The sequence below is a fragment of the Fusarium keratoplasticum genome, chromosome 4 (assembly GCF_025433545.1).
Source record: "Fusarium keratoplasticum isolate Fu6.1 chromosome 4, whole genome shotgun sequence".
Taxonomy (NCBI): domain Eukaryota; kingdom Fungi; phylum Ascomycota; class Sordariomycetes; order Hypocreales; family Nectriaceae; genus Fusarium; species Fusarium keratoplasticum.
This window is the reverse complement of record NC_070532.1, coordinates 2535713-2563134: the sequence shown is the minus strand read 5'-3', so window position 1 is coordinate 2563134 and position 27422 is coordinate 2535713. Positions and strand designations below refer to the sequence as shown.

The window sequence follows — 27422 nt, the reverse complement described above, 5'->3', positions numbered from 1 at the left end:
CATTAAGCAACGTGAACAAACGCCCTCTTCTTGGCGCTCCTCTCCTCGTTCTCCTCCTCCCAGTTCTCATCCACATAGTCCTTGACGCTGCGGTCGCGGATCTGCATGCCCACCACCTTGAGAGCGGCAATGTTGACGCCCATCTCGTCCTTCTGGCGCTTGAGGGCCGCGCGGAGGTTGACGCGGATGCCGTCGAGCATCGTCTTCATGGTGCGGCTCGCCACGATCTGCTTGTGGTGCGTCTTGAGCATGAAGAAGAGGATGCGGCACGTCAGGGGCATGTTCATGGACCGCGCCGCAAACAGGTCCAGGAAGGTGAAGAGGATGGGCACTGACGCGAAGGGAAGCACCAGGAGGGCGTCGTGCAGCGCTGAGGCCTTGATGCGCTGGAGAACGGAGAGGACGTACGCCTCAGCTGTGATGTTGCCCAGAGCCAGGAAGACGGGGTTGCGCTGAGGAGGCTGAGCGTGAGGGTTGGTGAGCTTGGCCTCCTCGTACTCACGAAGAAGGCTGAGGTCAGCCATGCCCATCTCGAGGGCCTCTGCTATCCGCTCTCCTGCCATGAGTGTCTCTGTTGTCTGCTTGCTCGCGGCGGCCACCTCGTTGTTTTCATCCTGGGCATCAGGATCGCGCTCCAGAGAGGTTGTGAGCGTGCTCTCGTACAACTCCTCAATCTCCTTCTCACGCTCTTCCTCCAAGAAGATCTGCTCCTCTGTCTCGTCCCAGACACGGATGCTCTTGTCGTGGCCGGCGCTGACCAGCAGGTTACCGCTGTGGGCAACGGCAATGGCCCACACCTCGCCGTGGTGGCCATCAAGTCTCTGGATCTGCTCAAACTTGTCGCCGTCCCAGTACCGGATGGTGCGGTCCTTGCTGCTGCTGAAGAAGTGGTGTCCGTTGCCGTCCGAGTTGTGCGGCACGAAAGCGATCTGAAGGATACTGTCCTGGTGTCCAAAGAGAGCCTTGTGGCAATCTCCAAAATCAAGACCCCATATCCGGATGTTCTTGTCAGCTGAGCTCGTCACGATGAGCTTGCTGTCGTACGAAATGTCCATGCTCAGTACGGGGAGCTTGTGGCCGTAGAGGTTGAGGTACAGCTTGAGGGAGTCGACAAAGAAGACCTTGACCGTGTTGTCCAGGAGCGCGACCGCCAGCAGCCTCGCGTCTGGGGAGAACTTGAGGCTGAGGATGTCGTCCGAGACCTTGAGGGTTCTTGACTGTTGCAGCTTCAGCTTTGGTGTTGTCCTCCTCGTGCCCAGCACCTCCTCTTGGACAATCTTGAAATCCCAGAACTTGGCCGTCTTGTCAGCACTTCCAGAGACAACAGATTTTCCGTCGGGATGAACGTGGAGAGACCAGATAGCACCCTCATGAGCATCTACGCTGTCCAAGAGAGCCGCGGAAGCAACATCGAAGAGCTGCAATTCACCGCTCTTGGTACCAACCACAACCACCTTGTCTCCAGGGAGGAACGAACAGCAGAGAGCATAGCCACACTCAAATGTCCGAATGCAGTTTTGCGTCTTGATGTTCCAGATCTTCAGAGTACCATTGGATGCCGACGCCAGCATCCTGTCGTCTGAGCTGAGAGATAGGGCTCGGATGTCTGTTCGGTGGCCAGGCAGCTCCACAGAGAGCGCCCTTGTATAATCAGGGGCATCCTTCTTTGACTTTTCGCTCTTGTCCTTGGGTGACAGACTATAGTACTCGAGGAGATTGTTTGTGGTGCCTACTAGCAGGTGAAGATCCTTCTGTCCAGTTGGTACAGCCCAGTCAACTGAGCGGACCTTGCCTCCTGTCCGCACGATAACGTACTGAACAAAGACATCGCTGATGTCAGCCTTTGAGACATCAACTGGCTCTTCACCCGCGTTCGCCTCCTCTTCGGCAGCCTTGGCATCCTTTGCCTTCTCACGACGTCTTCTCCGCTTTCGAGCCAGCGCCTTTTTGATCTCAGCCTCTGAGCGTATCCTCCACACGTCGACTGCCTTTTCTGAGCCGTGAACGGCAAAGTAGTCCTTCTTGGGGTGGAAGACGACTTCGGTCGCCTTGTCTTTGCTTTGACGGTGCAATGTGCCTCGGTCTTGCAGGAACTGTGCTGCAGCTGGCATATCCACCTTGCGAGCGCTGAGCGCAAGGCCATCGGCGTCCAGAGACCAGACCTTGATTTCGCCATCGTTTCCGGCTGTGACGCATCCGCTGTAGTCGGGAGATAGTCCAAGCGCCCAGCACTCGCCATTTGTCTGAGAGATATGGGTTTCGATACAGTGCCTTGATGACAGGTCCCAGAGCTTGATGAGAGAGTCCTTTCCGGTGGTCAGGAGGAACCCTTCCGAGGCTCCCTCACCATCGAGGACCATGGCCTGCGCACCATCTTCATCCTCAACCTGAGGCTCTGGCTCAACAAATTGAAGACCTGTAACCTGATCCTTGTGTCCTCGCAGTTTGAACTGACCAACCTCAGCAACCAAATCCCAGATGATGATGTCCGTGTCCTTGGAACCGCTGGCAAGTCTGACGCCAGACTTGTCGAATGCCAGCTTGGTGATCGCAGACTTGTGGCCGTTGAAGTTGAGAATGACGGACGAGATCTTGCTATCCCAAAGTCGAATACTGCCATCTTCGTAGCCCACGGCAAAAACGTCCTTGTCGGCTTTGCTTTGCGCGATTGCCGTCGCAGGCACGGAGCAGCGCTCATCTCTCCAGCGACTTAGCAGTTCGCCCTTCTTGATATCCCAGCAAAGAACTTCCTCGTTCGCAGCGACTATCGCCTGTCCCGCGCCGGTTCCCGTTCGATCCTTGGACGACCAGACCAAGTTGGAGGTCGCCGAGGCGACGACGCCAAAGGACTTGCCATGTTCGTATTTCCTGAGCGAAAATATGTTAGCTCAGGTCGCTTAGATAGCCTTCTCAACTCACAGATATGACTTGACCATATTTGCTGGATTGCGACCAGAATTGGCCTTTGCCGACGATGTCTCTTACAAAAGTGCCCAGAATCTTTCCTCCATCCCACGACTCGAGATGGGAAATTTTCTTATCGATAAGCACAGGCAATGCACGGCTCCACCAGAAGCTCCACGTCACGTGGGCGGCTGGGAGCTTGACGTGCCTCTACCACGTAAGCCCCACTACCAGGCGTCACCTACCTAAGCTCCCAGGAACGACGAGAATCAGGGGAGCGCAAACGGACCTTTCGACAAGATGCTTCTTCTAGACTACCAGAACGTGCTGATTCAGTCGGTCCTGACTGAGAGGTTCTCGGGGTAAGCTTGCGCACTCCAAATCCCCTGAAACGGAAGCTAATAGCATCGTACGTCAGTGCCCCCCCCGCCTCCATCGACCAGACGGTCAGCGACTTCGACGGCGTTACTTTCCATATCTCGACCCCCGAGACCAAGACCCAAATTCTTCTTTCGATCCAAATAAGATGCTTCCCGGACCTCGTCAAGTACGGAGCTGAGCAGGTTCTCCAGCGAGAGTATGGCGACTACGTGGCACCGGTTGAGCCGGGCTTCGACTTCTCCGTCCTGGTGGACCTGGAGAACCTCCCAGAGTCAAAGGGTAGAGCTGCCAACGTCACCCAAACTGCGGAGAGCTCAATGCTGATTGTTGACCAGAGGAACGTGATGCGCTGGCCCTCAAGTTCGCTCTCCTGAAGCGCAATGCCATGGCTGCGCCGTTCGAGCAGGCCTACCAGGAGCACTACGCCCTGAAGGAGGAGGCATCCAAGTTCACATCCGAGGAGGCTCCCCAGGGCGTGCGGGAGGGAGGCGAGGTTAAGGCGATCCACTACCGAGAGGAGGAGGCCATCTACGTCAAGGCCAGCCACGACCGAGTCACCGTCATCTTTAGCACCGTGTTCCGCGAGGAGACAGACCGAGTGTTTGGCAAGGTGTTTATCCAAGAATTCGTCGACGCGCGACGAAGAGCAATTCAAAACGCCCCTCAGGTTCTCTTCAGGAACGACGCCCCTCTCGAGCTGCAGGGCGTTCCTGGAATTCAGAACACCGACTCTGGAGACATTGGATATGTCACCTTTGGTATGTTCACCAAGGTGTGGTGTTTGGGGATTGGCTAACCTCGACATAGTTCTCTTCCCCCGACATCTCACACCTCAGCGCATGGGCGATGTTATTTCCCATATCCAGACCTTCCGTGACTACTTCCATTACCATATCAAGGCCTCGAAAGCATACATTCACTCCCGTATGCGAAAGCGAACTGCCGACTTCCTCCAAGGTGAGCCCCCTGACTGGATCATTTATGACATTGGAGCTAACAAGACCCAGTGCTGCGCCGCGCCAGACCCGAGAATGAGGAGAAGGAAAGAAAGACGGCAAGTGGCAGGACCTTCAAGGTGCAAGGAAACTAAGCATTGGCGCAGGAAGAGGTGGAGTTCTGTGTCAATGATTATAGATGCGAAGCTAGACGTGATCTATCGCTGAGGGCGTGATGGGGCAGGTAGACGTGGTGGTCGAGCAGGAGTGTAGCTATGGATGAGCCAATGATACTATAAAATTCCATATACCGAACTATGTGTCAGTCAGGTATTAATCGTGTTGTTAGAAACTCAGGCTGAGAAGCCTTCTCAATTGGCACTCTCACTGGTGGAAGCGTTCGCCTGAGGCACCCAATTAGCGTTGGGGTCCCAAAGTCAAGGGTCCTTTGTGGCTCAAGCTAGGAGACATGCCGATACATGCCGATCTTTCTGATACAACACCAAGCACAACGGCCCTCGGGTCGCTACGACAATGGTATGGCCGTTCGGATCGCAGAGTTCCGACAAGGGCAATGAGGGGAAATCCCAGGAACAGACGAAACGACCAGCCGTGTCATGGACGCAATCGCTAGGCAACCCTGACCCGGATCCTTTTGCTGCCGCCAAAGAGTGGGCGCCTACGGTTTTGTTCTCGCTCACGGGTCTTGCTGCCCTGCAATTGTACGCAAATTACCTTCGTCGGATACCTGGAGCCGCCTATGTTCGACCCAACTTCTTCCGCAACAGGAGTCTCTTTGGCCGAGTCACTAGCGTTGGCGATGGTGATAACTTTCACTTCTTCCATACCCCGGGCGGTCGGGCGGTGGGCTGGGGCTGGTTGAGAAAAGTTCCAGAATCTCGCAAAGAGTTGAGAGGCCGGACGGTATGTGCACATTCATCAATTACACTCAAATCAATACTAAAAGAAAAAAACCTTATAGATTCCCATCCGCATCGCCGGTGTTGACGCTCCCGAAGGCGCCCACTTTGGAAAGCCAGCGCAGCCATTCGCAGCCGAAGCTCTCGACTGGCTGACCAACTACATCCTCAAACGCAATGTCCGAGCCTACATCTACAAGCGAGACCAATACGAGCGAGTCGTGGCGACGGTCTATGTGCGGCGGTTCCTGTTCCGAAAGGACGTGGGCCTGGAGATGATCAAACGCGGACTGGCGACGACGTATGAAGCAAAATCCGGGGCCGAGTTTGGGGGCATGAAGGAGGTCTACGAAAAGGCGCAGGCCAAGGCTAAGCGGAAGCGAAAGGGCATGTGGTCTGGCAAGCCAAGCGAGTTTGAGAGCCCGAGAGAGTACAAGACGAAGTGGGCGGCACATGATAAGAGCAACAGCTCTTGAAAGGAATGGATTTGTGCACTAACGAATTACCCAAAAGTACGACGGATACGGTTCGCATTGCTGTTGCAGCGTCCTGGCATGAATGAATGAACGAGTCAATGTTGAAAACCATGGCTGATTCAAATGGACAAGTCCTTGAATGGCATAGTGTCGACGACCCATGTGATGCTATTCTGGTAATAGGTGCACATTTACTCCGTACTTCCCGTCAGATCTATTAAAAGCAAGGCTTGGCCCAGAGATCCATCCCTCGAGCGGGAGGATTCAGACCGGGCCAGCTGGAGAGAAATAGCATGGAGTCCCCCAACGACGACGATCATGCATCGTCATCCTGAGTCAATTCAAGGGAGACACGTTGGCGGGCTGTGGCCGTGACACCAGCACAGCCTGGCACCCGTAATCTGCCAATCTAGCGGTTGCTACGACACGGAGCAAGCAATGTTTCCAGGCAAGGGATCCGACAACAAGGTCTGAAGCGGTCTCAGACAACCGTTTGTCTCGCCGGTTGATGGCTGTGTTCGGTGTTATGCGCTTGGTGGTTGTGTGTAACACTAGCGATAGATTGGTGAGTGTGTAATGGCTTTAGAGTATTCAATAGATGTGTATGCGGCTCCAAGCTCATCAAGCTCATCAAGCTCACACCGACGCAGTAGATCGAGATTGCTTGCCTATGCATGCAGAAACAGCCAGGAACATGCCGTATAGAATCACGTTGTCTTGATCACCATTTGCTCCGTCAATTTCACATTCTCGCGGAGCCCATGTCTGAGACATGACAACCAACGAGGTGTAGTGCAACGTGATGCTCCGGCCAAGAAGCCCCCCTGCCTTCCCCCCAACCTCCTGAGTTTAGTGCGCCACTGAGGTGACAAAATACCTAGGCAGATGGCTTCTTCGGTCATGAAGCAAGAAGCTGCTGGTGGGTCACGGAAAAAACGAGACACCAGTACAAACATATTAGCTTATCCTTCTCTAAACATAGTCAATAAAAGAAAGAAAAATAAATAAGAGAGCTTTAAAGTATTATTATTATCATTATACATTTCTTAGAATTTTATTAAGCTTGTGGAAAATTATTTATTCAATCTTAGATGAGTTTGTTAATACTCTCTGCCGTTCCGGTGTCTTATTTCTTTCTTGACCCAGGTGCCTCGTAAAGCAAGAAGCTGTTGGAGGGTTATTGTCCAGCTTTCAACGAGCCTAGACCCCGGCCAGCGGGTCATCGTATGCGGCCCCAGCATGGATTCAACGGTAGGGAACGAATGACAAGCAACAGCTCAGCGGTGAAAAACGATGCTGGGCTTTAGTACGAACGAGTTAATCATGCACTGCACAGGAGACGTTGTATCCGTACCTACATGCTCCGTAGGAGGTTCGGGCTTTAGCAAGCATTCGCGTGTCTCTCGTTTGTGTGCTGTAGAAGCAGGTCTGCGGCGGGAAGGAGACCAGAGCTGCAGCTGCAGCGCGCTCCACTAAATCCCCTGACCATCAACAACGACAAACCACCTCCCGCCTCTTCTCTCTCCCAATTCTCACCTCATCCTTTCGCGAGAATCCTTAGCCGCGAGCGGAGGGGATCCTTACCTTGCAAACTTGTCATTCGTTTTCTCTTTCTTTGACCCTCTCCTTCCCTTCCTTTCTGCTTGTTTGCATTTTCCCCGTCCGGGCTGTGTGACGTACGTACGTACCCGCCCACGTCGACTCGACAACACAGCACAGCGCAGCGCAGCACATCCAAGCCAAATTGGCACACCTTCTTTTTCCGCAGCAGCTTCGTCTCTGACCGTCACTCGCTACCTGATCTCACCTCACCCACTCACTCGTTAATACTGCTTCGCCTCTATTATCTCGACCCGTCACCGCCTCTCGACAGACGTTGTGACTACCAGGTCATCCAACTGCAGGATCCCGAAACTCCCGGCCAACTATTGCAGTCCTCTCATTCCAACCCAGGTCGACCAGGAGACGTGTTTCCTGTCGCTCATTATTCGAATACCTCCCCCACCGGCGCGTTCCTTTGAGCAAAAATTCAACGCGAAATCGCGGCATCACCCCGCATAAAGGCAGAATTGTCCACACAATAAACTGTCGCCGCTGACGAGTCTCTTTCATACGACGACGAGCCTCGCCGGCAATCAAACTCTCGGAGGGTCCTCCCAAGCTCATTGGTGTCGCAGCTTGATTAAGGTGGCGCCCTAACTCTGGCCCGCTCCCGTGGTCGCGATACGTACCACCGGTCGGTCATACGTCTTGTCCTCCCTTGTGAAAAAGGTACGACTCTTTTTTCTTAATTGTCTGTTCCACGGCAACACCACAAACTCAGCGGCTATGCATGTGTGCAATTCGATTTGAGATCCCCTTCCCGTTTTTACTTCTCTTCTTTCGCTCCTGGCCAACGATTGGGGCACCTCGTGGTTCGTCGTCATCTTACATCCAGTCACTTCAGGTACCAGCTTGCAGTAGAATAGGGGCCTAACCGAGTCGGGCTAGTAGCAAGGTTCTGGAAATCCAGTGCACGTTCTCAAGGACGGACATCTCCATCGCAAGCAATTTCCCGCATACGTGCTCTGTTGAGCTGCACTGCCAGCAGTCAACTTGGATCCTACATCCCACTATTTCGACCGCCATTGCGTGCCAAACGACGACTTCTTGACGAGCGACTGCGATTTCGACGATTAGAACGACCGAGTTTCTCGATTTTGCCGAATTTTTACACCCCGCCAGTTCCAGCAGCTTTCGCCTCCATCTGCGGCACTCCCGCTCAGCACCAAAAAACGCGAACCGTCGCCCCTTGAGATGGCCCACTCTTGAACCTGAGATGCATGTTCGAATAAATTCAGCACCGACGACAGCAACAAGATTCGACCCTCCCGCGTCGGGACGCGCATCGCAACCAGCGACGAGATTTGCCTTTTCGATATTCGGCGACAGGAGATAGTTATGCGATTGCCTTTTCAACGGCGTGGCCCATCGGCGCGCCAAAGCCACGGGCTTGGCTCCATTCTAGGTCCCAGCCTGGTGGCTCTAGCAGCTCTGGCCCCATTCTCGCATGCCATTACTTTCAATCCGGTTCCCTCACCGAATCTTGACTTTTCGAAACTGGGTAGGATCGGCGTTGTTGGAGATTTTGATGGTATTTCTCTCTACGAATATGAGGGTCAGAATGAGCGCCCTCGCAGCGCCAATGGGAGCGAGTCGCTCCTGGCTCCGATGCCCAACGGCGCTTTTGCCTCGATCGTGGCTACCGACGCCTCCATCCGGGCCATGTGCACGTTCAAGCTCAGCAATGGGGTAATGCAGGGTGTGGTAATAGGTGGTAATTTTACGAGCTTGGACGGCACACAATCGAAGGCGGTGGCCCTCTTCAACCCAAACACGACCGAAATCACACCTCTGGACGGACTCGAAGGCGAGGTGAACGCCCTGTTGTGCGACGAGAAGCGAGATACGGTCTATGTGGGAGGTAACTTCAAGGGTGCCAACTCTACCAACGCTATCGCTTGGGTTGGCACAGATGGCTGGACCAACTTGCCGTTTGCCGGTTTCAATGGCCCCGTCAAGGCCATCACCAAGGCCTCAAACGGGCACATCATTTTTGGTGGTACATTCACGGGCCTAGGAAATTCCAGCACGCCGAACGCATCGAATACTCAGGTCATCAATCTTTCCACAGCAAAACTCAGTGACCAGAATGGCGCCTCCGGGACCGAACCCAAGGATATCGTTTGCCCTGGAGCATCATCTAGCTCGTGGTTGCTTCAGAACAACTCGCCCGGCTACTGGGAAGCGGATTTCTCTTTCGGATTTGCGCCCACCAAGCTCAGACTTCGAAACGCCCAAGGCGATCATGGCACCAAGACATTCCGATTTCTCGCCTACCCGATCGACGGCATCATGAACCTGACCTATGTTGATCCTGACAGCGGTAACAACGTGACCTGCACCAGCGAGTGCCCCCTTCGCAATGACGCCGAATACCAGGAGTTTACCTTTGTCAACAGAGTCGGTATGAACAAGTTCCGTATCGCTATTTCTGAGTGGTACGGCAACGGAGGTGGTTTGGCGGGCATCGAACTGTTCCAGAGCGACATTTATTCTTATGCTGTTAGCGCCTTCAATGAGCCTACATGTGGAGGAATCCAGTTCCCAGCTTCGGCATCTCACACAGGCCCCTGGAAAGTTGCTCCATCTCTGGAAAGCAGCTCCGACTACCTAGAGGCTGAACTCACCCGCGACTATGACCCTGATGAGGTCTTTGTCACGTTCTATCCCAACATCGAGGAATCCGGCAACTACTCGGTCAACTTGTACACCCCAGGCTGCCAAGCTGATGGAACCTGTTTGACCAGAGGCCGTGTTAACATCACCGGAATCATGTCAACTGGGTCTGACGAGGAGTCCAACTTTACCACGACACTATATCAGACAAACAACTTTGACAAGTACGACCAGATCTACTTTGGATACATCGAGAAGAACTCGGACTCGTTCAAGCCTTCCGTCACCATTCGCCCCCTTGCCGGCCAAGACGTTGACGCCCTTACGATCGTCGCGCAGAGAGTCGGGTTCACTTTAATCAACTCGACTGGAGGTCTCAACGGCTTGTTTGACTTCGACCCCGAAGTAGCCGTCGTCAACACATCGTCTCTCACGAACTCGCCGATTAACAAACTCGGCGCCAGCTTCGACAGGGCCTCTGGTGTCACAACGTTAATCACTGATGATAACGTCACATATGTTGGCGGCAACTTCACGTCCAAGGATCACGACAACATTCTCGCCATTATTGAGAACGATGACGTCAAAGAGCCCGGCGGTGGCCTCAACGGAGAAGTCTTTGCCATGTACCTCAACGACACGCAGCTCTACGTCGGCGGAGATTTCTCCAACACTCAGACTGGACCTGTCAAGGGCTTGGACAATGTGGCCGTATACGACACCAAGGAGGACAAGTGGAGTGCCCTTGGCGCTGGCGTTGACGGCCCCGTTGAGCATGCCGTGCCACTAACTATCAACATCACGCAGGATACCCCTGAGGTGGTTATTGCATTTACCGGATCCTTCTCCACGTGCAACGCATTTGGCGATTACGATGCTGTCTCAGTTGATGGCTTCGCCATTTGGGTTGCTTCCAAGGGCACTTGGCTCCAAAATCTTGAGGGTAACTACCCTGGTTTCACTGGCTCGCTCACGGCTGCCATTCTTGACCTCCCGATGGGCGGATCGCTCTATGCTGGCTCCCTGTCATCTGCCCAGTTCGGCATCAATGGCGCAGCTACTCTTTCGAATGAAGGCCTGGGCCAGTTCCCCTTGAAGATCCGCACATCGTCTTCGTCTTCCAACTCTTCGACCCTGACTCGTCGCGATGTCAGCTCGATGAAGAACGATACGACCGGTGTGATGACTGGCATTTTCTACGACGAGGATGATCACAACATCACCGTCCTTGCTGGTCACTTCACGACCGAGTCGTCAGACGGCAAGGCGATCGAGAACATCGTTCTCCTTGAAGATGATTCCGTGTCGGGGATTGGGTCTGGTATCTCGAGCGAATCCACCTTTGTCGCCCTCGCCATTCGCAGCGGCGTGCTGTTTGCTGGTGGCGATATCAGCGGCACCATTGATGAGACGGATGTCAAGGGTCTCATCTCGTACGATCTGACATCCAAGAGCTTCACCAGCCAGCCGCCGTCCATCTCAGGGGCCAACAGCACTGTAGCAGCCATTGCCGTTCGTCCTGATTCTGCCGATGTGTACATCGGTGGTTCATTCGAAAATGCCGGTGCCCTTGAATGTCCTGGTCTTTGCACCTACAACGTGGACTCTGGTCAGTGGAACCGCCCTGGCAGTGAACTCGAGGGAACTGTTTACAGCCTGCTGTGGGTCAGCAAGAACCAGTTGATTGCCGGTGGTGATCTTCGCGGCAATGGATCTGACCAACGCTTCCTGGCAAGCTGGGATGCCAAGAAGGAGGAATGGACCAACTTCCCTGGTGCGGATGACCTCCCTGGGCCTGTTGTGGTTCTCTCTCCTGCGTCTAGCGATTACGACCAGCTTTGGGTGGCGGGCACTTCCCTCGAGGATGGCTCCGTCTTCATTATGAAGTACGACGGTGAAAAGTGGCACGCCGTCAAGCCAGCCCTGTCTTCAGAAACCATCATCCGCGGCCTCCAGGTCTTCACCGTGACTGAAGACCATGAGCAGAGCGAGTTCCTGGACAAGAAGCAGGTTTTGATGCTGACAGGATCGATTGACATTCCCGACTTTGGGGTGGCATCGGCAGCCATCTTCAACGGCACGACCTATCAGCCCTATGCGCTGACCATGAAGGCGGGCAACTCTCCGGGAACCATTGCCGGCATCTTTTCGCAGAGAGATAACTTCTTCTCTGAAGGTACGTCCAGTGTGTCGTCGACCATGTGAACAATTCTAACCTTGTCTCTAGAGAGCCACATGCCTTTGGTCTTTGTCATCCTCATCGGCCTTGCCATTGCGTTGGGTCTGATGCTCCTCCTGGTCCTAGCGGGTATCATTCTCGACCGCATCCGCAAGAAGCGTGAGGGCTACGCTCCGGCGCCGACGTCCATGTACGATCGAGGAAGCGGAATGCAGCGGATTCCACCTCACGAGCTTCTTGAGTCGCTCGGCCAAGGGCGGAGCGGTGCGCCTCGCGTGTGAAGAAAAGCCTCTGACTCTGCCTCTCATCTTTGGAGGATATCGTCGTTTTAGCAAGTTGCATGCATGTCTGGTTTGATACTTTTGGCGTTTTGGAAAGGTGTATGGAATATCGGGCCAGGGAGGCCCATGCTATTTTCTGAAAGGGGGATCTAAGACCAAGATCCCAGCGAGCGAGCACACAAAGACCTTCTTTGACTTGAAAGACAGACAGACGGTTGAAGGCTCCAACTCGAAACTATACCCCTACTTCGGCTGGATTTCTGGAGAGGGCGCCGCAAAAACTCCTACACTACGACTACCATCGCCTCGGCCTCGCGAGGCCCACCTTCTCTCGCACCCTCTTTCTTCCTTTTATCTCGCCTTCACTTCACGAGGTCATGACCCGTCGGTTAATGTTTACCTGTCTATTTTACCTACCTTCAACAACACGCGCATAGACGCCTTCTCTGTTGAGACCATTCCTTGTCACACACGGTCTTTCTTCGTTGTACATTATCTTCCAGCGCAGTCTCCGCCCTAAAGACTGCTGGGGGAGCCGAGGCCCATTGGCCTCGTCCCTCTTTTGTTGCTCCATCTTTTTTTGAACTCTCCCATCTCAGCGAATTTTAGGGAGATGAGGCTTTGGGGGGAATGGGGGGAACTCGTACGATGGATGGCAGGTTTCGAGGAGGTTGGTTTTGTGGCTTTAGCTAAGGGGGGTAGATTTGGTCGGAAGCGCTTTTCAGAAAAGAGAGGCCATCTAGAAGGGAGATGGGAATCAGTCCACCTACCTATGATAGCTTAATCTGAATGGTGATAGTTTCTCAGACGTTCTCGACCTAGTCCTCATTCTCAGCCTTGAACCTACAGCAGGATGTGGTAGGTCTGCCGGGCAACCTCGCGTAGAGTTTTTGCCGTGTCCCATCGGTAGCTAGGCCGTTCTAAGCCCTGTGTCTCTGGTCCTTTTGCTAGCCTGGTGCTGCTTGTGTTGGATGGTAGTGTTTTGAAGGCGTAGTAGCCCCCAGCTTCTAGACCTTGTGCTAACACGACGGGAGCAAGGGGGTTCGCCATTCTTTCGCACGATGATACCGTCACACTCGCAGTTATTTAAAGAGTCTTTTTTTGGGGGGGTCGCTTTACCGAGCGCGTCCATTTCCATTCTCCGTCCTTCACGGGTCCGACTGTCGATGGTGAGACGACACTCCGGAGAACTCCGATCGAAGTCGTATGCTATTTTCCTCCTTCCCTGCACCGGGAATAGGGTAGTCGATATGCCCTGGCTAGAGTTGCAATCCCCGTGATGTCCTTTGCTCGTGCGCCAGAAAGGGTTGAGAACGCTCTGGGGTAGCTTGGACGGGAAAAGGGTCTGCCAGAAACGTGACGAGCTAGAGTGGGCTGATTCAACGGCAATTGTAATTATGAGGCGAGCCGCACTGCCGCCTCTGGCTCTGGAGGATGCTCTCTCGTTTCAGAGGTTGGGCTGCGAGGGTGTCCCTTGTACGGACGGGTCGGGGTTCCGTGCCGCCTCGTCGAGGAATTCAATGCTCGTGGGGTTTGAAAGTTCAACTCGAGTTGACGTGAGGCGTTGTAGGTGAGAAGGATGGCTAGACCCAGCGTGGCATCGGTTCATAGCCTCAACTGAAGCAGAGTGATATGAGCAACCTCATCTCGGCCGCTTCTCGGGCTTCTGCTGCTTGTTGACAGCCTCAACTCTTGGTGATGTCGTTGCAATTGGCGTCCACTGAACCTACCCTAGACTGCCACCCAGACAATATGGGGCCTTTGTCATAGGCACAGCATCTGTCAGACTGTCGCAGATAGACTCAACGGGGGAAACAGCCGCCTCAGCCGCGGTGCCATTTACGTCACAATATCTCAGAAGCCTCGAGGCTCTGTGAGGTGCGGTGCGGTGCGGTACGTTTGTGTTGTGCTGTGTCTCTCCCTGCCTGCCTTGCCATCTCAGACACCGTCATGTCTCGGCGTTTCTCTTAGACAGTGACGACGGCTACGTGCCCGCGGCGACGTCAAGGCGATGGGAGTCTTGCGACAAACGATGGCAGTGGGCGGCATCGCGATGCTGCCAAGAAGCGCTGGTTTCGCGCGATGCAAAGCGCGGAGAGTAGCCGCATATACTGTAGTCTATACACTGGGCTACTGCGTGCTGTGACGGCTTTGGTTTGGGACGAGAAAACAAACTCGGGACCATTCATGGCTTCTCCCGCGGCAACCCGAGCAAGGCACAGGCTTGATTGACGTTGCTTGTGATGCAATGGTTACACACTGATAAGCGATAGACGACGTCGATGCTGAGAATATACGAGGCGCAAGGAGAAAGAATACTGTAAAACATGACAACACAACACAGCATAGCCTTGGATCCTCTCCTCTAGCCTGGTCGATCAATGACGCTGCAGACATTCCTGGCCAAAGGTTTGGTGAAAACAGCGCCCACCCCCATCCCCATGGGCGAGGAACGCTTGCCAGCCAACACAGCCAGGATTCCAGGAGTGACGAGTAAACACCAACCTTGATGCTCCATGACGCAAAGCCTGCCCCCCTCTCGACGCGCCGGTCGAGCGGTGCAAGGACGGATGTAGGTGGTACTGCGCGCTGCGCTGCACCGCACCGGTGATGGTAGGGCCAACAGCAGCATCACAGACGGACAAAGAACTCTGAGGACGAGAGGAGACTCTCCTTATCGATCCAACGCCGCCACGGCATCATCCGTGAGACCCAGCATCTCTGTCGTGACCCGGCGCTCTGGGATGGGAGCTTACGTCCCACGGAAACGCCAATAAGTGTGTGCGCAGTTCAGTTCAGTTCATCTCATCTTGAGGCGGAAGATTCCGCGTCAAGCAGGAAGTTGGCCGATCGATATACAGCCTTGCAATGAAGCAAATACAACCCCGGATTTTGATTGGCATTGGCATCCACAGGTAGGTTGGTTGGCTGGCAATGGTGGCAGGGCGCGGTGCAGGCGAAATAGAGTAATTACTCTTCCTAGTTGCCCAGACAGGGATGGGAATCACTGGAATCCCATATCGAGTCGACAACAGGACGAAATTGGAACAAGGCGTTCCGGGAAAGCTAGAGAGCAGCAGAGCGTTTTGCATGTCTCGGCGACATCGCGGATCAATTGACGCGCCCGTCAAGCCACGTCTTCTTAGTTTCGACGACAAGCAACGCCTTGACAAGACCCCCCTGGGCCTCTTAGCATGTGCAACCTTGAAGTAGACGACTTTCAACGTGACGTGACATTGTGAGCGCAGATTGCGGTTCGCACGACTCGAGACAATGACGGAATTCTGCCTGCCTGACTGGCTCATGACCAAGTGACCCAGCGACCCAGTGCGTGCTCCACGATCGGCTGCTTGCTCGCTGCGCTGACAGTCCCAAATGACTGATGAATCTCCTTCTCTTCTCGTCAAGACCGCCGGGGTAGACAATGGGGGCAGCAGTGGAGCCCCCCCCTTCGGCACTGAGTCGGTAGCGCGCCTTCACATCTGAGACAGCACAACAGCCAGGCGAGACGAGCGGGAAGCGCGCAGGGATCAGGTCAAGTACCGAATGGGGGGAGGCGGAGGAGACAGAGAGAGGCGCCACCCCAATGTCCAACTCCAACAAGAGCGCTCTCCGAGCTGCTCCGGTTCACCGGAGGGCCTCGGTTTGTGACCTGCAAACCCAGAGCGCACCATATGAACCCTACCCTCAAGCTCCTGTCCTTGGCCTCAACCCCTAGACCTAGTCCCTGACGGGAATCGGTCAGCCCAACTCGGGTTCAGCGCTTCAGGGTCCTCTCTCGCCTGTCCGCCTGCCTGCCTGCCCGCTGTCCCTGTTCAGATGGCGCCCTGTAAGCCTCGATCGCCCTGCGCAACCATGCCTCTGCCGGCAGCATGCTTGCTTTTTTCGTCTTGTCAACAGACAGCCACTAAACAACCGTTTCCCATCCCGTCCCATCCCATCCATACCGCCTGCTCGATGCAACGATTGCCGACAAACATGCTAGAGCTCTTTGGTGATTTCTGCTGCCTCGGCGAAACATTTCTTGTTCGGCCTAATCTCCAAGTCACCTTGCTGGGCGCTTGGCTTTGCCTTTCTGTTGACTCCCCTGATGATCTTTTGCACCGCATCCTTGACTCGCCTCGCCTCGCCTCTGTCGCACCCCGTCCTCGCAAAGCCTTGAACCCGAGCTCTTGGAACCCCTTTGCCGTGGCTATGGGACATGTCATGTCGCTCGCCCGTTCGCGAGGTACAGTACCGTACAGCAAGGTTCGGTAAGGGGAACTTCCGATGGCAAATGCCTGGCGGACAGACACCCGACTGGCCATGGCCTCAACAACTCCTTGAGCCAGCCGGCACCATACTGCGCACCGACCTCTCTCGCCGTCTAGTTTTGTGAACCGTAGTTGAGCAGTGCCCCCAATTGCCGCGTCAGCAGGGCCAACATGAATGAGTGAGCGAGTCCCTGGCTCAGACGAACGGGGTACTGTAACAAGCCCAACCGGGTCTTCAGGGACCTGTCCGATGACCCGCCATCGGGATACCAAAAACGCTCACTGTCATCTCCATCCATATCTCTTGGTTGAATGCTCCACTCGCCTTACAGTACCCGCCAACTTTTGACTCCAGTACCCCGTGCGTCCCTCATTCAAGAGCTCTCATCGGCTTCTGTGCCTTGCCTTGTGCACCGTCGCCGAGTTATGCTAAGGTTCCTTCTCCCCGTGGCGTCGGCTTTTCTGCCTCCCGGCTGCTAGTTGCACGCCAAACATGCACCGGCTCCCGCAGGCCCCGCCTTGGTGTCCGGTGTAACCATTGCTGTAGGTACTTGCCCGCCACGGCGACTGGCGTGCTTTTACTCCGTACGCACCGGCCGAGAGGCCCCGGAGGCGAAAGTTGGGCTGAGATTGTGTCCTCCGTGCAGACCGTCTCTCTTCCCGATTGTGCCTGACTCTCACTTCCGTCCCTTTTGCCTTGACGTCATTCGTCCCCCTCTTTTTCGGGGGCAGGCAAGGGTGCTTGTTGCGAGCCTGCGGCGGGCACCGCACAATCGGGCATGCCAGCCTTTTTCTCCAACAGATAGATCATTGTAAAAGCAGGTTAAATTGATGCGAGATAGGAAAGACCGGGGCTTGGTCTTGGCACCCGTATCAAGAGCTCGTAGGCGCGAGAAAATGCTGGGGAAGTTGAGGGTCTTGATCACACTCAACCCATCCTATGCGATCCATATTATTTTGCTTAGACAGACGTCTATCGCAGTTCTTACCCAGCAGAACGGTTCGCACAACGTGAATCGTGAAGATCATCACCATCTTGGACTTTGTAGCACGTGTTCTGTGGACTGAGCTTCTGTGCTGTCGGATCCTTCACCAGTGCGACGGGTCGATACTGAACCAACACAGTAGGATCTACACGTAAGAACCTGGGGGGCAGAAAGCGCCGGCATCGCTCATCATGGCCGGTCTTTTCCTATGTTTTAGCGTCAGGTTCGTTTCCAACGGCTCTTGTGACCGGGAGCAACAGATCGCATGTCAAGGGTGTCTCAATCTCATTTCAACGTGACCGTGTATCTGAATGCGGCTGCGTAGTGACGATCTGAATCTGACCGGGTTGGTGGTGTGAGCAGTCAACTGTTTTCCTGTCCAAAAGGTCTTGACTGGCGGTGGCCAATGGTAAACTGCAGCCGTGACTGATAGGGCTCTGGTATGAGTCGTGCCAATGTGCCAATGTGTTCCTTCTGGTGAGGTTGAGCAGCTTCTCCTGAATATTGCGGTCGTCCCGTGTGAGTGCAGGGCGCCTTGTATCAGGTGTTGTTCTTCGGGAGCCCCGAAGCCTGTCGGATGACTTGCATCGAATTGACCTGTCAAGCATGTTAAGGCCAATCCGAGGAGTTCATCTCGAGTAGCTCGACTCAAGCATCCATCACGGCGTAGCACCTGGGGCGTAATCGCATCACCAGCTGGTGAACTCTGGGGAAACATCCCAGAAACGATGAGAACAAGCTCAAACCTGCGCCTCCGGCTCTTCTTTCGCTGTAATTTCTTCAAAACCCACATGCTAATCTTGAAGGCGAGATGAGGCTCAATGAAACAAAGTCCAATGAAAAAGAAAGCCTAGTCAAGGAAGACAAGAGACAGGCAGGTTCGGGTCTCTGCCGTTGAGGTTGCACTCGTCGCCTTTGGTGTCCTGGGGCATGTTGAGGCGGGCTGGGGAATGCTGGTCGATTCTGAGACACACCCATGTCCTGAAGTCGTGCTCTGACTGGCCTTATAGCCCTGTCAATCTGCCTGCCGAACCCACCTCGCCCATACATGTGATCCTTTCAATTTTCCAAGAGAGATGAGAGTTTTTGAAAGCTCCGTGACTCGTTTGGTCAACCAGGCCTCTCTCTTGACAGGAGCTGTTCTTCGGACATACCCAGCTTCTAGAAGACTTCGGGCATGCAACCTCATTGCATGCTTGCGATATTGCGCATGTTCATGCGGTCTGCCTGCATCTGCCGGTAACATGTCGTGATCGACACATCGTCAATCTCGGGTATCTTGTCCAAGCAGACTAGGAGAAGACACCAAGCTTGACTTGGAAGTGTTGAAGGTTGAGTAGGGTTACGTAAAGCACCGCTGTTTTGCGAGTTATTGACTGGAGCTTGGCACTGTACAGCTCCAAGTAAGCCAATCTACCTAGGAGACTCATTCTCTATACCGCGGTGCCCCATTTCGTGCGTTCAAAAGCCGGATCGACGCCATAAGAGTAGCGCTGGGCAGCGATAGCTTCGGCATCGCTGCTAAGGTATAGATTCGAATGCCGGGTGTCTTGATGATCGAGCGAGATCTAAGAGATAACCACAATCAAAAGGCTTCCGGGGTCCCTTGCAGGTGCGTGTTTCACGCATCCCTTTTCGGCCTCCGACTCTCGAATCGGGATTAGTCGGGCAACTTGGTCCATGCCACCAAAGAAATCGGAATAAGCGCAAAACTTCTTCCAGGCTCGGCCGGAATCCGTATCAGGCACTGGCAACTTGCCACAACGGGGTCAAGAGACAATTGCAGACAGGAAACGTGGAGACGTCTTCGAAAGAACTTGCTCCTGACGTCTTCGCCGGCCAAGGTGGTGTGGTAAGAAAGTGTAAACCCAGAACGGGGAACATGGTGTTCGTTTTGGTGTGCTGGCTTCCACTATCGGTGGCACCTTGCGAGCCTAATGTCGTCAGAACGTGTGAAAAGGGCAACCTTGAAACTCAGTCAGGGTCGCGGTCGTGAATAGTCGATGCTGGCGCCTCTGCTTCGAATTCGGGCCGCTCTAGGTGGCGTTGAACGCGTGATGATGAGCGGCAGATTGCAAGTATAGTCGATCCTGGGTTGAGAGGCTGTAGGTAGCAAAGCCCTTGCTGGCCATTGATGAGCCAAGTGTTAGCTTGTGTCTTCCATTACCACGTTCCATTCTTCTTCGAACAGGAGGGCGCAACTCGAGCTACCCCCCGCGAGCTAGTTGCTCTCAAAGGTAAAAGCGCCGCCGCAAGGCTCGCACACCTTTGGAGGCTAGCATCCGGCCGACATAGGAGAGGCGAGTGAATGATCAAGATTGAGTGGGCAGACTACGTGTCAAGGCTCGGATGGAGTGAATTGGCCGGTGTCGAAAACTCGGGGGCGGTCTGTGGTGACTGGCTCGGGTGCTGTAGTTGGTGCCGCCGCCCCATGTCGCCGCCCCCATATCCCATGTCCCATGCTGGACTTTCCTGGTGGTGGCCTTTTGGGTTTCCCATGCCGGGTCGCATCAGCTTTGCGGCCTGAGGCAACAGATCCTTATTCCCGTGGCGGATCGAGGTGAAGAGGAGGGTGTGCTCCGTCTTCAACTGGCTGCGACAGCGGGAACCCATGTCTAGCTTGGGCGCCACTCCCATCATCGGGTCAGCGAACGGGCGGGCCAAGCGGACACCTGTGATGCATTGGGGCCTCAGGCGTCGACGAGGCAAGGGAAAAGGAAGGTCGAAAAGGGTAGAGATGCAGTAGCATGAGCAGTAGCTGTCATGCAGAGGGAGCATTTCACACGCATGAATCCAGTTGCGGTGATGAGGATGAATGTGACTGAGGATGGAGAGGAATTGAAGGAACGTGTACTGTATCGCAATGAATTAGATGGGAAGGGACAACCTCTCTGCTTGACTTCTGTACCTACCTACACGCACGTGGAGGGTTTGGGGCTCCCCGTACAGTGCGAAAGATGGCAAGAACAGAGGGGAAGAGTCCAAGTGCCGTTGAAATGTGCTGTCGAATACAGTCAAGTACAGTGCGGAGCTCATGGGTAGACTGGCTTCTAAACGCCGACATATCCCAATTCGTTTCTGTGCTCACACACAAAACAAAACACACCAACAGCACGCACACACGCACTCACTCACACTCACACTTGCACACACACGACCACCCTAACCCCAGCACGCCCCTCCCCAAAGGGGCATTTTGGATCTCAGAAGCCGTTCCCCGAAGTGGAGGCGGCGTCGCGCTAGCGAAAGGTCCCACGATGGGGCGAAATCGAGCACAGGGCGAAGCCAAGCACGCCAAAACAGCCATCTCACAGCGTTCAATCCAGCATCCTCAAGCGCCAGCGCCAGCGCCAGCGTCCAAAAAAAGATTGGGTACAGCGCAGTAACTAAACTGCCGTCAACAAAACAAAAAAGACCCTATCCCAAGGCCGGCCGCACAGTCTGTTGAACTGCCCCTGGACACTGTCGGAATACGCGAGCAAAAGGTCCGGCAGGCAGAACGGCTTCAACCACCACTAGCATGTGCTGGATTGGTATTGACGCTACGGCATGGTCCAGCATTGGGTCGGTCATTCATTGCATTATCCGCACTCGTCGGATGCTACCCCATGAGCAGAGAGCACCATGTATGTAACCGTCGCCAGAGCTCTACTGTCCCCCACGAGGGTCCAAGAGCCGCGACGGAGGGCCAGTTACAGCAGCTACCTAGGTGCGCGGTGCAGTGCAGTGCAGGCGAAGCACGGGGAAAGGCGACAAAAGAGGGGAACTACACAGAGAGAGGCTTTCAAGGAAGCAAAGCCGACTCGCGGCGCGCGATATGGCATCACTGCAACACCACCTCAGGCATGGTGCCCTGCTTCTCTGACGCTGTCCCACCCCGACTCTGGAGCACGATGACGGAGATGCCAAAGGTTCTCAGGGTTTTGAGGTTCGTGTGGCCTTGCCCGGCCTTGCCTGCTATGGGCCCTGTGAGAGACGCCGCGGCATCTTGGAGAGGGGCCACAACGTCAGTCGGTTGCCATGCTGGGCCACCCTGGACGACTGATGTCAATGCCCCCTTTGTCGCCCTCCACTCGCGCCCTCTGATGGGCCGTGGGCATGCCTCTTGCTGGCCCCCCCTAGCGCCGTCTCCAAAGGCTGTTTCAATTCCTTCACCGTCTTGCGTTCCCAGTGTTTCTTGTCTCGTTTCTGAGTTCCACACACACTCGCCCTGGTGCTGTCTCTTGACGTACCTTACGTCAGGGCTCTCATGGGTAGACACCCTTCCGCGACAGGGGCGCCCTGTGGCCGACGCCTCCCGGGAAGCCTTTGGCTGTCGTCGAGGTATCCGGTACGTCCTGGCTCCTCTCCCACACAGCCCGGTCTCCCTTGGCGTTGCTTGTTGACGTGGGATCCTTGATCTCTTCCCCATGACCCCCAGTGCACGACTCGACGACGCCCACCAACCAAGCCCGCTGGAGCAAAGAAGCTCATTGCCAAATTCTCAACGCTAAACAAGCCCCGGCGGATCCCTCGATGCTGCCGTTGAGTGGCTTGGGGGACCCTCGATTCCCACCTGCCGCCCGCGTCGCAACAAGTCATCCGCAGGCACGCTACCAGACGACTCTGGCAAGCCCTCCCATTCATTCTGCTTGACCAGACCCTGCATAATCCCGCCTTGTCCGCCGTCCACCTCAACTCCCAGCCCGGTACGTCCCCGGCGTCCTTTGCAACCCATCTGAGACCCTCCACATCAGTGGCGTTCGTTCGTGGGCCTTTGAGCTTGGGGGGGCGGGGGTCCCTTTGCAAACTGCCGTCCTTAGCCTTACCCACCTCCTCCAACTCTGTCTGCTCTGGTCTCTGGTGTCTTGCTGCCCTCTGAAGCTGCTGCTGCCACACCCCTCCCTGCACGTTGTGACCCAGCGTACCCCGTAATCATGCCCCGTCTGCCATCTTGCACCCCCTTTCAGATTGGCAGAGGTCGCTCGCGGTCGACATTCTGCTGGTCAGCGATTCCCCCGGGGGGATTAAACGTATAAACCGTTGCCCTCGTCGCTCGGACAGAACGAAACTCGATCAATTATGTTCTAGAGAGCGTGCAAATCACGTCGAAGGAATCTACCCCAACTCGCAAGACGACGTCTCACAACTACATCACCTCGCTCAACATCTTGGCCGGGCTTTGACGACCCTGAGGGGCCCTTTCCAGGATTTCTGACCAAGGCACCTCGATACCTCGCTGATCTCTGCGCCGTCTGGCACCGCGGACGCTATCTGGGTGCCGTGGGCTGTCAACTTGACTTGTGGATTAGAGGCCATCATCTTATGCAGCCCACAACCCCCCTGGTCTGTTACTTGGTCCTACGACCCTACCTCATCGCACCAACCCTGTCGCCTCAGCCATTGCGAAAGGACGTCCGGCCTGCCGATCACTTAGACCGGAGTCGTCACACCTTTTTTCTTTCTGAGAGACGGGGGATCTCCACTGTTCTCCCGCAGCCCAAGCCCGTTTCCAGAGGCAGATTGACGCACGTCAATTCACACCACCCAGACACTTAAGACTTCGCTGATCCCACCTTGGCCCCGACTGAACTCCCCATAACATCTCCAACCTTGACGGGATCTTCTTGTCTCTGATCTGTGTCACCGACTTGGCTTTTCTTCTAGTCGGGATCCCGCATCTGATCAACAAACCTTTTTTTCCTACCCAAAACCAAACCTCGCACCGATCTATGTTGATACGGTCTCCAAACACCACTATACACATACACAGTCCTGTTAGCAAACCAACATGACCATGACGCTCGACACTACTCAGCAGCGGTTCGGCCCTTCGTTGAATTTCGACTATTCAGCCCCGGCACAACCTCCTGCTTTCTCGAATCCATGGTCGTCGTCGTCGCCCCCTCAGCCTCCTCCTGCTGGTGGTGGTCTCTTTGTCGGCAGCCAGCAGCCTCTCAACCCCAACATGATGGCCGGCAAGCCTCACCAGCACAGCCGCGCGAGCACCAGCAGCGCATCATCAATGGCATCCTACGGTAACTCAATGCCAGTTGCGAGCACCTCTGCAGGTATGCCGGACATGTTACGACTTCCGTCGATATATGGCGGCTCTCACCAACAGTATGCTCACTCATCCAACTCAGATCTCCTCACCCTCAACCGCATGCAAACAACGTCTGCCGCATATGGTGACCCGACTTACACAACATCCGCCTCACCTGTGAGCGGCCAATTCGCGCCCACGTCGGCTGCCCCTTACGAGACTATGGGTTATGCCCCAGCTCCCGTGCGACCGCCGCCCTTTGGGCTTGCTCCTGACAACGACCATGCCAGGAGGTTCTCTCAGCAGTAAGTGACCCCAAGGGCAAGCGACCTGAGACGGCCCATGAACCACGTACTAACAACTTGGGCAGAAGTATCCAGGATGAACGGAGGAGTTTTGCCGACGCTCTCGATGCCAGCCATGGCATGCTGGCCATGAGCCAGGAGACCCCTCGAAACATCTATGGGGCCCGAAGTGATCGTTCCTCCGTTGATTCCTATGGATTCCCCTCTACCCACTCTACCAGTTCCTCCATCTCCTCCAGTGGCAACTTTAGCTCGTACTATGGCGACTCGGTGTCAGATTACTCTACCGCAGGCTCTGATATTGAGTCGGTGAACTCGAGGACGCTGCCCCGGCCCCAGGGCCTCATGGCCTCTCAGATTCCTCCCGCTCCCCAGTCCATGATGGGCCAGTTCAGCTCCAAGGTCTCGTCGAGCACTCAGAAGAAGCACAAGTGCAAGGTCTGCGACAAGCGATTCACGCGACCCAGCTCTCTGCAGACTCACATGTACAGCCACACAGGCGAGAAGCGTATGTATTCATGGTGTGTTTGGAAAGCGCAAATTTACTAACATTGAATAGCCTTTGCATGCGAAGTCGAGGGCTGCGGCCGACACTTTTCAGTCGTGTCTAACCTCCGCCGACACCGCAAGGTTCATCGGGGCGACGCTCGCTCTGAGGCCGGCTCTGAGGATCACCACTCGGACTGATTCGATGACATTTCATGACTACGTTTTACTTTGAACCCACGCGAGCTTGCGACGACTCGAGGTTCCAACCTTTTTTTCTGCCTTCCTTCGGTCACACGAACGAGTGCAGCCCGCGTCGGGTCCTGACGAATGGCGAAGCGACGACAGTCGAATCGACCAGAATTACTGATATTTAATTGCTCTGATTTTTACCAACAACACCTGCAAATATTACATTACAATGACGGCTTAGCGCGGCATAGAGAAATGGGTCACAAAAGGCTTGGGGGGGAAGAGTGGGATCCATGGGTCGGACGCGAGGGGGCGGCGGACAACGGCGGTGTATACGATTCGAGTCGATCGCTTTTCGGTGCATGGGGCTGCTTTCGAGGTCAAGTCCCCATCCTCGGGATTTTTTATCTGGGTATTTGGGACATTGGGATGGGATTAGGCGGAGTGGTGGACCGACCTACCGATACCCTTCCACACGGCGTTCCTGGAGTCGGCCCTTGTTGAGGTCTCTTGAGAGTTTCTGGTCTTGTTTTTTTGTTGCTTGTGGGCACGGCACACCAACGGAAGCCTTGTGTTATACTTCAAAGCGATCGCTTTTGCCGGATCCTCGAGAAACGCGGGATCCGGGCACTATTTTTACAAGATGTGTTATGGTTGATTGGGGGAGACGATGATGGATTGTACTATTAGTTTCTACTGTTACGGTCATGATATACCCGGTTGAGACGGCACACAGCTTTGATTCTGCCCCGTAGATGGCAGATGCATCCAAGAGCTCCAAGGGCATGCAGGGCAGAGAAGATGGCGATCAGAAGACCGGGCAACGACAAAGCAAGGTTGATTATTGATGAGAGGGGCATAGTCTATAGAGAGCGAGTTGACAGCGTTGAACGAACACAAATGAGATTGACTTGAGCGACACTTGTTGAGTGTGAATAGAATCATTGAGTGAGCCTGTGTCCATGCCCCTTAATGGAACGACTAGAAGGTCGTCTGACAGGATGGAGGTCATGTCACTTGCCCCCACCGACATGGCAATTTGAGAATTCCCATATTCTGGATAGAGCGACGATCTCTCGGAGTGGCCCTGACTCGACATACGATGAGAGGGTTGGGATGGGATGAGATGGGCTGCCCTAGGCTGCGCTGCAAAGGGGGGGGCGCACAGGAAATAAGCGCGAAGGCGGCTGGGCCGTTTCCGCACCCCCTCCTGTATCGCAATCGTGAAAGCCCCCCTCCCCTCCCCTCCATCCTTTCAAGACAGGCGCCCAGCGAATAGCCGCAGGATGCCCTTTCTTGACGCCCTGCAGCAGTAGACGAGAGGCGGCGTTGCCGAAGAGCTAGGGGAGGTGTTAATTAGAGTGCTGTGTGTTGCTGTTGGTATCTGGTGGTGCGATAAGACAGAGATACAGAATGAATGGATGGATGAATACGATAATCTCATGCGATAGGTGCCCCTATTTCGAGCTGTCTTGAGTGTCTGTTCTGTTTGGCGTGGAGCAATCGCAGCACAGGACACTCAGCAATCAATCACACGCCCCCAAGACAAAATATCTAGGGGGCGTTGAATTGGACCAGCTCGGGACATGGCAGGGTCGATCACGACCCGGGATGGGAAGGGTCCGGCGTTTCAGAGCTTGACAATCCCTGCCGCAAGAGGCATCGCCATCTCGTCGGGGGGCGTTGTCAAGACAGGACAAGCTTTGTGGGGTGGGGATGATGAGCGTTGTTTTCACGATTGATTGATGAGATGAAGCCCTTGTACTACGGTGAGTCGAATGGTTGAATTTACCGGGAGGAGGGATTCAAAGTGGGAGGGGATCCTTGACGGAGATGAAAGATGGGGATTGAATGGTGTTGTGCTTCGGGAGACCCGACTGAGTGTTTTGAGACTTGGGGGAGAGAGAGAGTGTGTGAGAGTCGTATTTGGAATAATTTGAGATTGGATTTCATGGCATTTGATGCGTTGGATGCAAGTCGGTATTGGCAAAAACTTGACTCTGCCTCCCTTCCTTTTGGTCACGTATTGTCTGCACTACCGTTTGGTTTGGTTTCGCATCTCATATCATCCAATCTCATCTCATCTCTTTTCACTTTCTCCTTCCTGCAAGGCCATTCCTTACCGCTCATCAAGCAAGAGGTGGAGAAAAAGCAAAAGAAAAATGAGCGCGCTCCGATTCCGCTTCTGCTCCCCTACCCCTTGCTCCCCTTCCCGCACGTCCTTGCTGCAGTTCCCCCCTTCTTGGTCAAGCCCGATCTTCAGGCCGACCGGGCGTGAGTGAGAGAAAAAACGCCACAGTGACTGGGATCAGTGATTTTCTGACCGTTGAGTTCGCGGGAGAGAGATCTGAGGAAGCATATCGAGTATGGAGCACCGTTGAGAGCAGATGGTCCGTAGGTGATGTTTTACATACATGCTCCATCTCGCCTACTTTTTCAGCTGCATTCATACCGCCCTCATGGCCTGCATCTGCTGCAGAGTGGGAAAAACCCCTCTCCACGGTCAAAAAACCCCTCCAGCTCCGCCGTCCACGTAGGGCAGCTCGTCCAGTGGCAAAAGGGACGCGACAAGGAGCTACAGTCCTGGAGCAATATTGGATAAATGGAAATGGCGGGGATGAAAGGATGTCACTTTTTCTTCCTGCCCGATATTGAATGGATGACATGACTTGTAACAATGTGACAGCTTCGTCCCGCCCGCTGCCCGCCGCGGCCTGGCTGACATGTGAGGCGTCTGGGAAGACGGAACGTAAGAGATCCGGCGCCGTAATGGCGGTTTTACCAGGTTCTTGATGCCCCGCCAAGGGGTTACTTCGAGTACAGTACTCGTGATGATGGCAAAGATGCGAATACCTTCAAAGGCGAAAAAGAAACCCAGATC

The 27422-nt window shown here is 54.7% G+C and overlaps 4 protein-coding genes and 1 pseudogene across 5 annotated transcripts, besides 1 other annotated feature; 4 read left to right on the top strand and 1 right to left on the bottom strand.

Moving 5' to 3' along the window:
- Nucleotides 1–2: 2 nt before the first annotated feature.
- Nucleotides 3–2936, bottom strand: NCS57_00587200 (Utp12 domain-containing protein; the record flags this gene model as incomplete). Its single annotated transcript, XM_053055779.1, has 2 exons — nt 3–2868; nt 2920–2936. 2 exons carry the CDS (start codon nt 2934–2936, stop codon nt 3–5), a joined length of 2883 nt encoding a protein of 960 aa, XP_052914734.1.
- A 268-nt stretch (nt 2937–3204) lies between these two features.
- Nucleotides 3205–4375, top strand: NCS57_00587100 (Arp2/3 complex 34 kDa subunit; the record flags this gene model as incomplete). The annotated part of the gene is made up of 5 exons (XM_053055778.1): nt 3205–3266; nt 3323–3564; nt 3621–4043; nt 4093–4242; nt 4293–4375. 5 exons carry the CDS (start codon nt 3205–3207, stop codon nt 4373–4375), a joined length of 960 nt encoding a protein of 319 aa, XP_052914733.1.
- A 340-nt stretch (nt 4376–4715) lies between these two features.
- NCS57_00587000 (putative endonuclease LCL3) lies at nt 4716–5616 on the top strand (the record flags this gene model as incomplete). Its single annotated transcript, XM_053055777.1, has 2 exons — nt 4716–5144; nt 5203–5616. The coding sequence occupies exons 1-2, from the start codon at nt 4755–4757 to the stop codon at nt 5614–5616; spliced, it is 804 nt and encodes a 267-aa protein (XP_052914732.1). The 5' UTR covers nt 4716–4754.
- A 2841-nt stretch (nt 5617–8457) lies between these two features.
- Nucleotides 8458–12294, top strand: NCS57_00586900 (annotated as a pseudogene). Its single transcript has 2 exons — nt 8458–12010; nt 12062–12294.
- Nucleotides 8458–12294: a sequence feature.
- Nucleotides 12295–23303: 11009 nt separating this feature from the next.
- On the top strand, nt 23304–24550 carry NCS57_00586800 (uncharacterized protein; the record flags this gene model as incomplete). Its single annotated transcript, XM_053055776.1, has 4 exons — nt 23304–23583; nt 23659–23863; nt 23929–24371; nt 24423–24550. 4 exons carry the CDS (start codon nt 23304–23306, stop codon nt 24548–24550), a joined length of 1056 nt encoding a protein of 351 aa, XP_052914731.1.
- Nucleotides 24551–27422: the final 2872 nt, after the last annotated feature.